Source organism: Leucoraja erinacea, chromosome 3, assembly GCF_028641065.1.
Source record: "Leucoraja erinacea ecotype New England chromosome 3, Leri_hhj_1, whole genome shotgun sequence".
Lineage (NCBI taxonomy): Eukaryota > Metazoa > Chordata > Chondrichthyes > Rajiformes > Rajidae > Leucoraja > Leucoraja erinaceus.
In genome coordinates this window covers 11,463,809-11,477,842 of record NC_073379.1, presented here as the reverse complement: position 1 = coordinate 11,477,842, position 14,034 = coordinate 11,463,809, and the positions used below count along the sequence as shown (strand labels likewise).

General features: G+C 46.7%; 1 protein-coding gene across 3 annotated transcripts in view; it reads right to left on the bottom strand.

The window, feature by feature from the left end:
- rictora (RPTOR independent companion of MTOR, complex 2 a) overlaps positions 1-14,034 on the bottom strand; it is a 128,366-nt gene that overhangs the window by 3,260 nt on the left and 111,072 nt on the right. For 2 of the 3 annotated variants that reach the window (XM_055632066.1, XM_055632069.1), the window contains exons 32-37: positions 12,523-12,700; positions 10,384-10,465; positions 6,977-7,201; positions 4,938-5,102; positions 3,403-3,526; positions 1,507-1,645 (exon numbers count right to left, since the gene is read on the bottom strand). In XM_055632066.1, coding sequence (XP_055488041.1) covers positions 1,507-1,645; positions 3,403-3,526; positions 4,938-5,102; positions 6,977-7,201; positions 10,384-10,465; positions 12,523-12,700 — 913 coding nt within the window. The remainder of the gene's footprint in view (positions 1-1,506; positions 1,646-3,402; positions 3,527-4,937; positions 5,103-6,976; positions 7,202-10,383; positions 10,466-12,522; positions 12,701-14,034) is intronic. The other variant, XM_055632068.1, reaches the window with a different exon arrangement.

Genomic DNA, 14,034 nt, shown 5'->3' with positions numbered 1-14,034 from the left:
GACGGAGATCTCGGATGCCAGAGAGCGAGTGGGTTCATTGGCTTCTGTGTAATTGTAAATTATACCTAATGTGTAGGATAGAACTATTGTCATAAGTAATAGGAGCAGAATTAGGCCATTCAGCCCATCAAGTATACTCCACCATTCAACCATTGCTGATCCATCTCCCTGCTAACCCCATTCTCCTGCCTTCAACTCATATCCCAACACCCGTACTAATCAAGAATCTATCTAATCTCTGCTTTAAAAATATCCACTGACGGCCCCCACAGCCGTCTGTGGCAACGAATTACACAGATTCACCACCATCAGACTAAATAAATTCCTTCTCATCTCCTTCCTTATGGAACGTCCTTTAATTCTGAGGCTATGACCTCTAGTCCTGGACTCTTCCACTCGTGAAAACATCCTCTCCACATCCACATCCTCTCCACATCCACAAGCCTTTCACTATTCTGTACGTTTCAATGAGGTCCCCCCTCATTCTTCTAAACTCCAGCGAGTACAGGCCCAGTGCCGACAAACGCTCATCATAGGCTCACTTACTCATTCCTGGAATCATTCTTGTAAACCGCCTTTGGATCCTCTCCAGAGCCAAAATTACTCACAATATTCCAAATGCGGCCTCACCAGCACCTTATTGAGTCTAAGCATTACATCCCTAACACAAGCCCCTCCGACCACCAAGTCCCCACTGGCCATTGATCATCTGTTCACATTAGTTCCATGTTATCCCACATAGTCAGTCCCTGTTAATTGGGGGCAATTTAATTTACAGATGTCAGTTGACCTACAAACCAGCAAGTCTTTGGGCTGTAGTAGGAAACCGGAGCACCTAGAGAAAACCTATACGGTTAATAGGAGAACACACAAGCTCCGTACAGACAGCATTCAGTCAGTATCGAAGCCAGGCCTCTGGTGGTGTAAGGCAGTAGCTTTACCGCTGCGCCACTGTACTGTCCTTTTGTCCATATCAGAAGTCCTTGCACTGTCCACGAGAGAGCATCCCTTTATTTATCCCATCTAAATCAGCATATCATTTATCAAATATCTTCTCAATCTTTTTCTAAATTTAGAGAGAAACAGTTCAACTTCTCCAATTTAACCCTGTAACCGAATCTTCCCCCCTCCCCCCCCGTTCCTGAAACCTACAAATCTTTTAAGCACCTTCTCTAGTGTCTCATAAGCAAAGTTGGACACAATATCACAGTGCGGGCCGATCAGTGTCCGGGCACAATTTGACACTTCCTTGCTGTCACACTCCATGCCACAACCACATCTGTCCCATTACCACATCAAACAGGGTCTTGTGTGTCAGGGTCTGGGAGACACTGTTTCAGAACTCTGTCGTGAGCACACGGAACATCACCACCTCTCTGACTTCTCTCAATCTGCACAAGAGATTGTACACCCCCCCCATTTGACCCCCCCCCCCCCCCCCACTGCAGAAAAGTGCGATTCTTCTGAGAAACGGGCGGCTCCAATGAGCATTGGTCAGCAACTTACTGGCTGGAATTGAACATCTTGGAAGAGTTCTTGGATAAACCTGCGGGACGGCAGTCTGAAGGTGCAGTTTGCCAGCAAGTGAGAGACCTCAGAGTAGAGACAGATGTCATCAAAAGCATGAGGAAACTTCTCCTTTATCCTGGGGAGCACAAATAGAAGGATCTGAGCGTTTTTGTGCAAAAACAACACAAGTAATGCACATTTAAAAAGCAGGCAGTGGGAGGGCAGAAGACAAGCCCCCCTCATTTGGGTGTTGTACAGCATGTTAGTTTGTGTTTTCTCTGGCACAATTTACCACCACACACATGGAAACTGCTTCTCAAATCGCAATGGGATCGAAGGAGGAGATAGCTGACTGGATAGAAAATTGGCTTCATGGAAGGAAGCAGAGGGTGGTGGTGGAGGCCTGTAACTGGTGGTGTGCCTCAGGGTTCGGTGCTGGGCCCACTGCTGTTTGCCGTCTATATCAATGATTCGGATGGCATGGTTAGCAAGTTTGCTGATGACACTAAAGTGGGTGGTAGTGAAGATTGTTGTCAAGCATTGCAGCAGGATCTTGAACAGTTGGGCAGGTGGGCTGAGGAATAGTTGGTGGAATCTAGTAGAGAAATGTGAGGTGTTGCACATTGGGAAGTCTAACAAGGGCAGGATCGACAGTGAATGGTAGGGCTCTGGGAAGTGTTGTAGAGCGGAGGGATCTAGGAGTTAAGCACATAGTTCCTTGAAAGTGGCATGAATAGGGCGGTCAAGACGTCATTTTGGCACATTGGCCTTCATCAGTTAGACCAGGGATTCCCACCCTTTTGTGTCCCGTTTACCCCTGGCAACTTTAATAGCACATAACAATGTTATTTCACTTATTTATGAACAACTAATGATGAACAGATACCGGTATACCACAACCAAACACAGTCAATCAATGAGAAAAAATATGTACAGATCCAGAATCAACACATTTACCCCCTGGGTAGGTGAAATATACCCCAGGTTGAGAACCCTTGAGTTAGAGTATTGAGTGTAGAAGTTGGGAGGTCATGTTACAGCTGTATAAGATATTGGTGAGGCCACATTTAAAGTATGGTGTTCAGTTCTGGGCACCATGTGATAAGAAAGGTGTTGTCAAGCTGGAAAGGGTACAGAGAAGATTTCATAGGACGTTACCAGGACTAGAGGGCCTGAGCTATAGCGAGAGGTCGGGCAGGCTAGGGCTTTATTCCTTGGAGTGCAGGAGGATGAGGGTTGATCTAATAGAGTTGACAATAAACCAAACTAAACAAAGTGCCCTTTCGAAGGATGAAACTGATGAATAGTTTTATTCAAGAGGGACATGTGATGCCTTGAGGAATGAGTGCAGGAACTGTGGTCACGGGCTGGTCTACGTGTGTCGGAGCATGCTAACCCTCCTGCTGCCATTTTACAAGAATCTAGGTAAATTGGACACTAAACACCTACTCCAGACCCGGGGAACAACTGTCCGTGCTGGGCATCGATCCTGGATTTAGTCCCATATACGCGCCTTTGTGTGTACAGACAGGGAGAATACGCAGAGTCTTTTTTCCCCCAGGGCTGGGGATTCAAGAACCAGAGGACAGAGGTTTAAGTAGAGATTTAGTAGGAACCCGAGGGGCAACTTTTCCACTCAGAGGGTTGTGGGTGTGTGGAACAAGCAACCAATGGAGGTAGTTGAGGTAGGTACTCTAACAGCATTGAAAAGATATTTGGACAGGTACATGGATAGGAAGGGACATGAAGCAAAGGTAGACATGTGTGACTGGTGTGGATGAGTTGTGCAGCAGGGCCTGCTGTACGGCTCTGACACCTCAATGACGGATGCCCATAACGCTCTGCCAGAAGTACAAGGATTGCCGCGAATGTCGCAACGGAATGAGTTCTTACGTCAGGAGCCCCGTTTCGTGGCCCTTTGTCCCGACAGAGCTGCTCAGATTTATGACCAGCCGCAGCACCTCTTTGCGCAGCAGCACCCGGCAGGCAGGCTTGTTGTCCATCACCGCTTTCCCTGCTGGTGGGAGGTGGCAGGGTTCAAAACAGGCGCAGGCTCCAAGCATTCACACCACTTTCACACTCCCCTGCATCTACACCCGTACCTCACTTGGTCAAACCAAGCCCACCCTCAGTCTGAAGGGCCCCGATACGACACTGGCCAGTCCACTGATGCCGCCTGACCCGCTGGATTCCTCCAGCACTTTGCCGTTTGCCCAAGGTTCCAGCATGTGCAGTTACTTGTGTCACCCTCATACTAACCGCTGAGTTAAACCAAGCCGTCTCCTCCCTGCCCCACCCCGACTCACTAATGCATACTCCCTCCTCACCCTAAATCAGACGCAAACTCACTCCCCACCAAACAAACCCCAAGATAAACAAGCCACAACAAGCCCATTTTCACCGCCCCTCCCTTAAGCCGACAACCACAGAGTTGTGTGTATCTAAGAGCGTTTCCTGAAATTCTTATGTGGATAGTCCAACCCGAGAAGGAAACATAGTGGACCTTGGGGACTTTTTCCACACAGAGAGTGGTGAGTGTGGAATTCTCTGCCTCAGAGGGCTGTGGAGGCCGGTTCTCTGGATACTTTCAAGAGAGAGCTAGATAGGGCTCTTAAAGACAGCAGAGTCAGGGGATATGGGGAGAAGGCAGGAACGGATAACTGATTGTGGATGATCAGCTGTGATCACATTGAATGGCGGTGCTGGCTCGAAGGGCCGAATGGCCTACTCCTACACCTATTGTCTATATTGTGTTGGGAAATAAGCCTGGTGATTGGTGCTTTTGGAGCTGGTGATCACAACTCCATAAGTTTAATGTAGAAACAAGGAGCTGCAGATGCCGGCTTAGAAAGGCAAGAGACAAAGTGCTGGAGTAACTCAGCTGGTCAGGTGGCATCACTGGATAACATGGATAGGTGACGTTTCAGTTCGGGGCCCTTCTTCACACTAATTCCCTGGTGAACATGGACGTTTTCGGGTCGAGGCGCTTATTCAGTCAGAAGAAGGGGACCCGACCCATGATGTCACCTACTCATATTCTCCAGAGATGCTGTCTGACCAGCAGTTACTCCCGTACTTTATGTCTTTCCATAGGTTTTAAGATTGGTTTGAATAGGGAGAAGGCTGGAACATGCTGCCAGGGATGGTGGCGGAGGCAGACGTGATATTGGCATTTAAAAGATTTTTGGAATGGCACATGCAGGGATTACATGCGGGCAAATAAAGATTGGTCTGGGCACTATGTTCAGCACGGACATTTTGGGCAGAAGGGCCTGTTTCTATGTACCAGCTCCCCCACCTTCCCCAAGCAGACAAGTGCAGGAAACACATTTCACAGGGTACAGTTAGTTGTGCCTCACGTTAACCCTCTTACACAAGAAGCAAGTCTGAATCACGAGCACCAGGGTTGTTCCAGGTCCCACACTCACTTATTAGTATATCGACACTCTTGGTACTGCTGGCAGACCCTTGTGACACAGCATCGCTGCACCCGGAGATGCCAGAGATCTTCGAGGATCGAGGCGTGACTTCCAGGTGGGTGTGGATCGGGATGGTGGGCAGACAGCAGTCAGAGTAGAGAACGTCCGGCAAATCTGGAAACAGTAACACCGTTACATTAACACCAGGAAACGTCACGAGGGATATCTGCAGCTTAAGAAAAGCAGAGTAAGTTTATTCAAAGCACTGGCAACAAAGTACTGTTAACTTGGAGTGGAAAATACAGTTGTAATGGGGAGGGAAAATAAACTCTGGAAGGGAATCACACGCAAGCTGCTACATCCAATCTGAAGCCGTAAGAAACCGCAGAGTTGTAGATATAGCCCAGTCCATCACACAGACCACACTCCCCGCCATTCACACACACCACACTCCCCACCATTGTAGATGTAGCCCAGTCCATCACACAGACCACACTCCCCACCATTTTAGATATAGCCCAATCCATCACACAGTAGCCCAGTCCATCACACAGACCACACTCCCCACCATTGTAGATGTAGCCCAGTCCATCATACATGAAGTTTAATGCTGATAAGTGTGAGGTGCTACATCTTGGCAGGACAAATCAAAATAGGACGTACATGGTAAATGGTAGGGAATTGAGGAATGCAGTTGAACAGAGGGATCTAGGAATAACTGTGCACAGTTCCCTGAAGGTGGAATCTCATGTAGATAGCGTGGTAAAGAAAGGTTTTGGTGTGCTGGCCTTTATAAATCAGAGCATTGAGTATAGAAGTTGGGGTGTAATGTTAAAATTGTACAAGGCATTGGTGAGGCCAATTCTGGAGTATGGTGTACAATTTTGGTTGCCTAATTATAGGAAGGATGTCAACAAAATAGAGAGAGTACAGAGGAGATTTACTAGAATGTTGCCTGGGTTTCAGCAACTAAGTTACAGAGAAAGGTTGAACAAGTTAGGTCTTTATTCTTTGGAGCGCAGAAGTTTAAGGGGGGACTTGATAGAGATCTTTAAAATGATGAGAGGGATAGACAGAGTTGACGTGGATAAGCTTTTCCCACTGAGAATAGGGAAGATTCAAACAAGGGGACATGACTTGAGAATTAAGGGACAGAAGTTTAGGGGTAACATGAGGGGGAACTTCTTTAGAGTGGTAGCTGTGTGGAATGAGCTTCCAGAGAAGGTGGTGGAGGCAGGTTCGATTTTATCATTTAAAAATAAATTGGATAGTTATATGGACGGGAAAGGAATGGAGGGTTATGGTTTGAGTGCAGGTACATGGGACTAGGGGAGAATACGTGTTCGGCACGGACTAGAAGGGCTGAGATGGCCAGTTTCCGTGCTGTAATTGTTATATGGTTATACAGACCCGACTCCTCACCATTGTAGATGTAGCCCAGTCCATCACACAGACCACACTCCCCACCATTGACTCCATCTCCACTTCACGCTGCCTCGGGAAAGCAGCCAACATGATCAAAGACTTGTCCCTGTCCCACCCCGGTCATTCCTTCTTTTCCCCGCTCCCGTCCGGCAGAAGGTACAGAAGCTTGAAAGCGCGCACCACCAGACTCAGGAACAGCTTCTTCCCCTCTGTTATCAGGCTTCTGAACGGTCCTTCCATAAGCTAGGGTGCTGTCCGATTCACCTCTACCCCATTGTGGACATTGGACTTTGTCTCTGGAACTGATGCGCTACAATGCTGAGAACTATATTCTGCACTCTGCATCTTCCCCTTTGCTCTACCTATTGTACTGGAGTAACACTTGATTATATTGATGTATAGTATTATCTAATGTGCTTGGATAACATGCCGGACAAAGCTTTTATGGGTGACTGGGGTTATGTGGAGGTTGGAGAATGGGGTTAAGAGGGAACGATAGATCAGCCATGATTGACTGGCAGAGTAGACGATGGGCCGAGTGGCCTAATTCTGCTCCTATAACCCATGGGCTTTTCACTGTATGTGGGTACAGGTGACCTACACCTGTGTGGTTTTAGACCGACCTGCACGGTTTAAAGTGGAGGCGCATTGGCTGCTGGGCTGGCAGCCCAGTATCTTCAGGCATACACAGTAGAGGCAGCTATCATCCGTGTGCTCCTGCAAGCCAGTCTCCTCTGTGGCGTCACCTGAAGGAGCATCTTCTGAGGCTTTCAGCATTGCCTCCGTGAAGCTGATCTGAGACCGCAGCTCTTGGAAGGGGCTTCGAGAACAAGGGGACGATACTTGGTCTAAAATAAAATAAACACAACTTAGGCATTATGTAGTCATACAGCACGGAAACAGGCCCTTTGACCCAACTTGCCCTTTCTAAGATGCCCCATCTACACTAGTCCAACCTGCCCACATTTGGCTCATATCCCTCTAAACCTTGCCTTTTGTCAGCCAGTATCTGCATCTCGTTGTGTCTACACTCACCTGTCCAAATGTCTTTTTACTGCTGCTGGTGTGCCTGCCTCACAACCTCCTCTGGCAGCTCGTTCCATACACCCACCACTCTCTGTGTGAACTCAATAGACAATAGACAATAGGTGCAGGAGTTGGCCATTCGGCCCTTCGAGCCAGCACCGCCATTCAATGTGATCATGGCTGATCACCCCCAATCAGTACCCCGTTCCTGCCTTCTCCCCATATCCCCTGACTCCGCTATTTTTAAGAGCCCTATCTAGCTCTCTCTTGAAAGCATCCAAAGAACCTGCCTCCACCGCCCTCTGGCAGAGAATTCCACGGACACCACTCTCCGTGAGAAAAAGTGTTTCCTCGTCTCCATTCTAAATGGCTTACTCCTTATTCTTAAACTGTGGCCCCTGGTTCTGGAGACTCCACAGACAACTTCAGCTGCAGTGTCTATAGGCCAGAGCTTCACTCCATCACCAAGAAACTATCCATGAGGAAGAATTCTCAGTTTCTAAGCCTGTCTGAAGGCGGCATCTCTCATCAAGGGGCCCCACCCAAGAGAGCCGTGCCCTCTTCTCACTGCTACCGCTGAGCAGGAGGTATACAAGCCTGAAGTGCCACACCACCAGGTTCAGGAACAGCTACTTCCTCACAATCGTCAAGATCTTGAGCCGACCGGCACCACCCTACACCCACCTCAGCAACGGAACACTACGCACCACCTCCTGCACTACGGGGACAACCAGAATGCTTGTGAACGCCACATAACACAAACTTCAGCAACTGCGACTGTATCCTTGGTTGAACTACACACTTTAGTTTTTGCACTATTATTTCCTAGTACTGTGGATATTCATTTATTGCACTATTGATTATCAGAGGTGGTGAGGTGAAGGCAGGAGGATGGGGTTAGGGAAAGATAGATCAGCCATGATTGAATGGTGGAGTACTTGAAGGGCCGAATGGCCCATTTCTGCTCCTCTAACCTATGGACGTATATTCATCTTAAGTTATTGTGTTTACTAGTGCAAGTAAAAATGTCATTGTTCTTTCATCAGCACATGTGACAATTAAACACTTGACTTTTTTCTATGTGTATTTTTGCAGTCATTTCCTTTTGCAGTCTTTTCACTGTCTTGCAGAATTTGTGTAAAGTATAATTTGGGCATCATTTAAAAGTTGGTGTTTTCTGTGTGTGCCGCAAGATTTTTATTGTACCTGCACTCACCATGAAATGCAGCCTCAACGCTCTATGAGGCGCTGGTCAGGCCGCATTTGGAGTATTGCGAGCCATTTTACGCAACATATCTGAGGATGTGCTGGCTCTGGAGAGGGTCCAGAGGAGGTCCTACAAGAATGATCCTAAGAATGAGTGGGATAACATATGATGAACTTTTGACTGTACTCGCTAGAGTTTAGAAGAATGAGGGAGCTCATTGAAGCTTACAGAATAGTGAAAGGCTTGGATAGCGTGGATGTGGAGAGGATGTTTCTACTAGTGGGAGAGTCTAGGACCAGAGGTCACAACCTCAGAATTAAAGGATGTTCCTTTAGGAAGTTGAGGCGGAATTTCCGTAGTCTTCTGTAGAGGGCGGTGAATCTGTGGAATTCTCTGCCACAGAAGGCTGTGGAGGCCAAGTCAGTGGATATTTTTAAGGCGGAGATAAATAGATTCTTGATTAGTACGGATGTCAAGGGTTATGGGTAGAAGGCAGGAGAATGGGGTTAGGAGAGATATATAAGCCATGATTGATTGGCAAAGTAGACTTGATGAGCCGAATGGCCTAATTCTGACCATGTATGAAAGAATATAAACAATTTGACTGCTGCAATGCCTACAGGCAATAGGTGCATGTCTCTGATCTACAGGGAGGAGGAGATCTGTTCCCCTGCTGTGCCACCTACTGGTGAGGGATAGGAAGCCACCTTCAGTGCAATGCATTCAGTGCAGTGCCAAAGCCACTTAGGCTTGATATAAACACAACACAAATCTCCCCAGGTGGCGAGGATGTTTGCAACACACGGCTATACTGGGGTACCTCAGCAAGGCAGGAGTTGGCATTATCTTCGCCTGATGTGCCTACACTTTCTCATTAAAGCAGCAACATGAGAGCACTGTGGTCAAGATACTACAGCACTAAGCTAGAGTCTAAAGTTCACATCTTAGAAACATAGAAATTATGTGCAGGAGTAGGCCATTCAAGCCTGCACCACCATTCAATATGACCATGGCTGATCATCCAACTCAGTATCCCGTACCTGCCTTCTCTCCATACTCTCTGATCCCCTTGGCCACAATCTTCTCCTCATGGTTGAGAATTTAGGGAAAAAATCAACCTCTAAAAAACCTCCATCCCCTTCCTTGTGCCCCTCATGGATGCCCCTCTATTTCCCTCCTCTCCCATCACCTTCCACCTACGCTCCTTCCTCTGGCTCCACATTTCACGCCTCTGCTAGCACTCGCTCCTTTTCTCACACATTTTGTCTTTTCACCTCTGGTTTTTGTCCACCTACCTGCCCACCAAACCCTCCCCTCACCTGTATCCACCTATCGCTTGCCAGGCCTTGTCCCTCCCCCACTACAATCATTCTGAAGAAGGGTCCTGACCCGAAATGTCACCTATCCATGTTCTCCAGAGATGCTGCCTGACCCACTGAGTTACTCCAGCACTCTGTGAAACGTCGCCTATCCATGTTCTCCACAAATGCTGCCTGACCCGCTGAGTTACTCCAGCACTCTGTGAAACGTCGCCTATCCATGCACTCTGTGAAAGCACTCTGTGAAACGTCGCCTATCCATGTTCTCCACTGATGCTGCCTGACCCGCTGAGTTATTTCAGCATAGGTTTCTTTAAAAAAAACCCCATTGGGTTCACAAAGTTTTATTCTAGACTCAAAGTAATCATCTCTTAAATGTCTACTCAGTTCAGCGGAAACCAGGGATGGGCAAAAAATGTCAGAAATAGCACAACACAAAGAGAGCAGTTAGCAAGACCAGGTAGACATTTGCACCCACCATCTTTTGATTCTGGTCCTTGCATTGAGTAGTCATCTTCAGGTGGGCTGCACTTCTGCTGAAAGTAAGGGATGTCCTTCACCTGGGAGAAAGGTGGAACAGTTCACTAGACAGTTTCATCCGCACACCATAGATCATGGTCTTGTATCTAAACATCAGCTCAAATGTAACAAACATCACAGTCATAGAATCTTAAGGGCCTGTCCCACTGTACGAGGTAATTCAAGAGTTCTCCAGAGTTTTTCTCCGATTCGAATTCGGAGAATGTCTGTAGCGGGTCCGTAGGAGTTCGTGGACTTCTCGTAGCGGCTCGTACGAGTAACGGCAGGTACTCAGGAAATCCGGTAAACTCGTGACGTTTTCTCAACACTGTGAAAAAATGCCCACGAGTAAAAAAATACTCGTGATGAAAAATATTGTTACTTTTTACTCGTATGAGCCGCTACAAGACATCCACGAACTCCTACAGACATTCTCCGAGTTCGAATCAGGGAGAAACTCGGGACAACTCTTGAATTACCTCATACAGTGGGACAGGCCCTTAACAGCGTGGAAACGTGTCTTTCCAACTTGCCCATACCATCCACCCAACACGACCCACCTGCTGACATTTGGCCGATATCTCAAAACAAAAATAGATTTACAATAAATACTTTTTAAAAAGTGTAGATAGCAAAGATTGGATATTTTTCTAATTAGCTAAATTCTTTCAGAACCAGGGGCCACAGTTTAAGAATAAGAATAGTTTAGAACGGTGACACGTAATTTTCTCACCTCAGAGGGCGGGTGGAGGCAGGTTCTCTGGAACAGAATAAGGATTGATTCTGGAAAAAGGGGCAGCACTGAATGTCAGATACACCAACTCATGATCCTTTGAAGATTCATTGGGAATACATTTAAACGGAATTCTTTATAAGCACTTTACATGGTCAGCCATTCCCAGGATTCAACCAGGCAGCACCTTGCAGCAAATAAGGAGGTCCTTCTGTTCCTTATCGAATATAGGAGCAAAGAAGTCCTCTGCAGTTGCACAGAGCCCTAGTGAAACCACACCTGGAGTATTGTGCACAGTTTTGGTCCCCTAATTTGAGGAAGGACATTCTTGCTATTGAGGGAGTGCAGCGTAGGTTTACATGGTTAATTCCCAGAATGGTAGGACTGTCATATGCTGAGAGAATGGAACAGCTGGACTTGTACACTCTGGAGTTTAGAAGGATAAGAGGGGATCTCATTGACGTGTAGCTTAATTGGCTTCTGTAAAAATGTCCCTAGTGCACAGGATTGAACTAGTGTATGGGTGATCGATGGTTGGCACAGACTCGGTGGGCCGAAAGGCATGTTTCCACACTAACTATAACATCTAAAACCAAGTCTCCTCACGAGAGGCAGGTAACAAAGAGGCCCAATCAGCTCACCAATCCATATGTATTGTGGGAGGAAACTGGAGCACCTGGGAAATCCATGTAGCCACTGGGAGGAGGTGTAGGTAGAGAGCAAGAAACTATTTCAGATGATCGAAAAGGGAACAGATCATAAAAACTAGATCCAGACTAGCAATAATGATAGGAAGCCAGTTCTACATGCAGAACTTGGTAGAAATGTCTACAAATGGAATTGATTCCAGGTCTATGTTCAAGAAGGATCTGCAGATGCTGGAAAATCGAAGGTAGACAAAAATGCTGGAGAAACTCAGCGGGTGCGGCACCATCTATGGAGCGAAGGAAATAGGCAACGTTTCGGGCCGAAATCCTTCTTCAGACTGATCCAGGTCTATTGCTGATTTTAAATTTTAAAAGGATGTTCTGTTAACCATAGGTATTAAACAATAAAGACAAATGTGGAGTCAGCCCACAGATCTGTAGAAGGGTATCGACCTGAAAAGTCACCTATTCCTTTTCTCCAGAGATGCTCTCTGTCCCGCTGAGTTACTCCAGCTATTTGTGTCTATCTGCAGTTCCTTCCTAAACAGACCATCCGTGGTCTCTTTAACTAGTAGAATCACCAGCAGTGGAGAGAGGGCTGGTCTGTTGCCAGGCCTGCAGTTGCACAATGGCAGTGTGCCTTCCCACCCGCCCACACACACACCCTGCCAGACTTGCAGACACACAGAATAATGTGCAGGGTTCCCACTCATCCTACCTGGAACAGCTCATTGATGTCGCTCGGCAGTGCAAGGCCAATGTAATCGTCGTTGCTGCCGTAGGTGGCGTTGGAGACCATGGAGCGCACAGAGGAGGAACGCTGAAGGGTGGTGTGATTAATCGGACTGAGTAAATCCTCTTTGTCCAGCGAGGCAAAGCTCAATGCTTTGATGAATCTGAACAACGGGAGATGAGCAGGAATGAGAGGCGGCAAGTGAGCGACAGATGGTATTTACAACCTCAGACACACTGTGGAGGGATCGGCAACAACAGCGTGGTGGAGCACAGACTATTTTCCTTTAGCTCCCCCTGACTCTGGTGAACTCTGCAGAGTAATTCATTTCCATAACCCGATCCGACCCGACTCGCAGTGTAATCAACGTTGCGGGGGAACAGTTTGTGTTAATAAATTAAAAAATTCTGAAAATGAGGAGAAGATTTTTACCAAATAACTTTTATTTATACGCGGATGTTTCCGTAAACCGGCTTCCGTCTCCGCACTAGTATCCTATGGGATCTTTGGTGCGGAGACAGAAGCCGGTTACAGAAATGGGGCCTTAAATTACCCATGAATCTGCCCATGACCGTACTACGTCTTTTTCGTCGAGTGGACTATCTTGCTCGCTATAGGATCTTTGCTGACCACGGTCTGTAGCAGCCATTACCAGAGCTCACCATTTTCTGTACAAGGCACCCCCTCCTATCATTCACCACTGTCTGATAGTAGGCATCACCATTGTTCACCACTCTCTGTAGTAGCCATTACCAGAGCTCACCATTGTCTGCAGCAGGCATCTCTACCGTAGCTCACCACTGACTGATAGTAGGCACCTCCACCATAGCCCACTAGTGTTCAGTAGGCATCCCCACCACAGCTCACCACCTCCTCCCATACATCACCACTGTCTCTGCTGGTAGGCAGCAGCACAGCAGATCATGCCCACAACTTAACAGGGAGCCTGCAGCAGAAAACCACTGGCTATTCGAGTCTTTAAGCAGCTCGCCCAGATTCCTACACTGTAAACTACCTAATTCAGCGCGCACACAATTCAGAATCCTTCACGCAACAATTTTCCAGGACCTACTTCCCTAAAGTCAAAATCATCATAAGATCATGTTCATTAGACATAGAAGCACAAATTAGGCTATTTGGTCCATCGAGACTACTCCAACATTCGATCACGGCTGATTTCCATCTGTCCTTCTCTACCCTATTCTTCTGCCTTCTTTTTTTTAATTAAAAAAAAAAAAGATTTTATTTTTTTAGAAGTAGTCATATGGCACCAAAGTGCCTAATATATATTTTTATAATACATTTTATGTACAACTTTTTTTTTTTTGTTACATTGAAAAAAGATTAGAATAAGAAAAAGTTAGATAGTAAAGAATAGAAAGATGTGAAATATATAGTGTGCGAAGAAAGAAAACGAGTAAATGAAGAAAGTTGAGAGAGAAAATAGAGAAAAGAAAATAAAATAAAAAAGAAAAGGAGATCATTATTTATAATCTT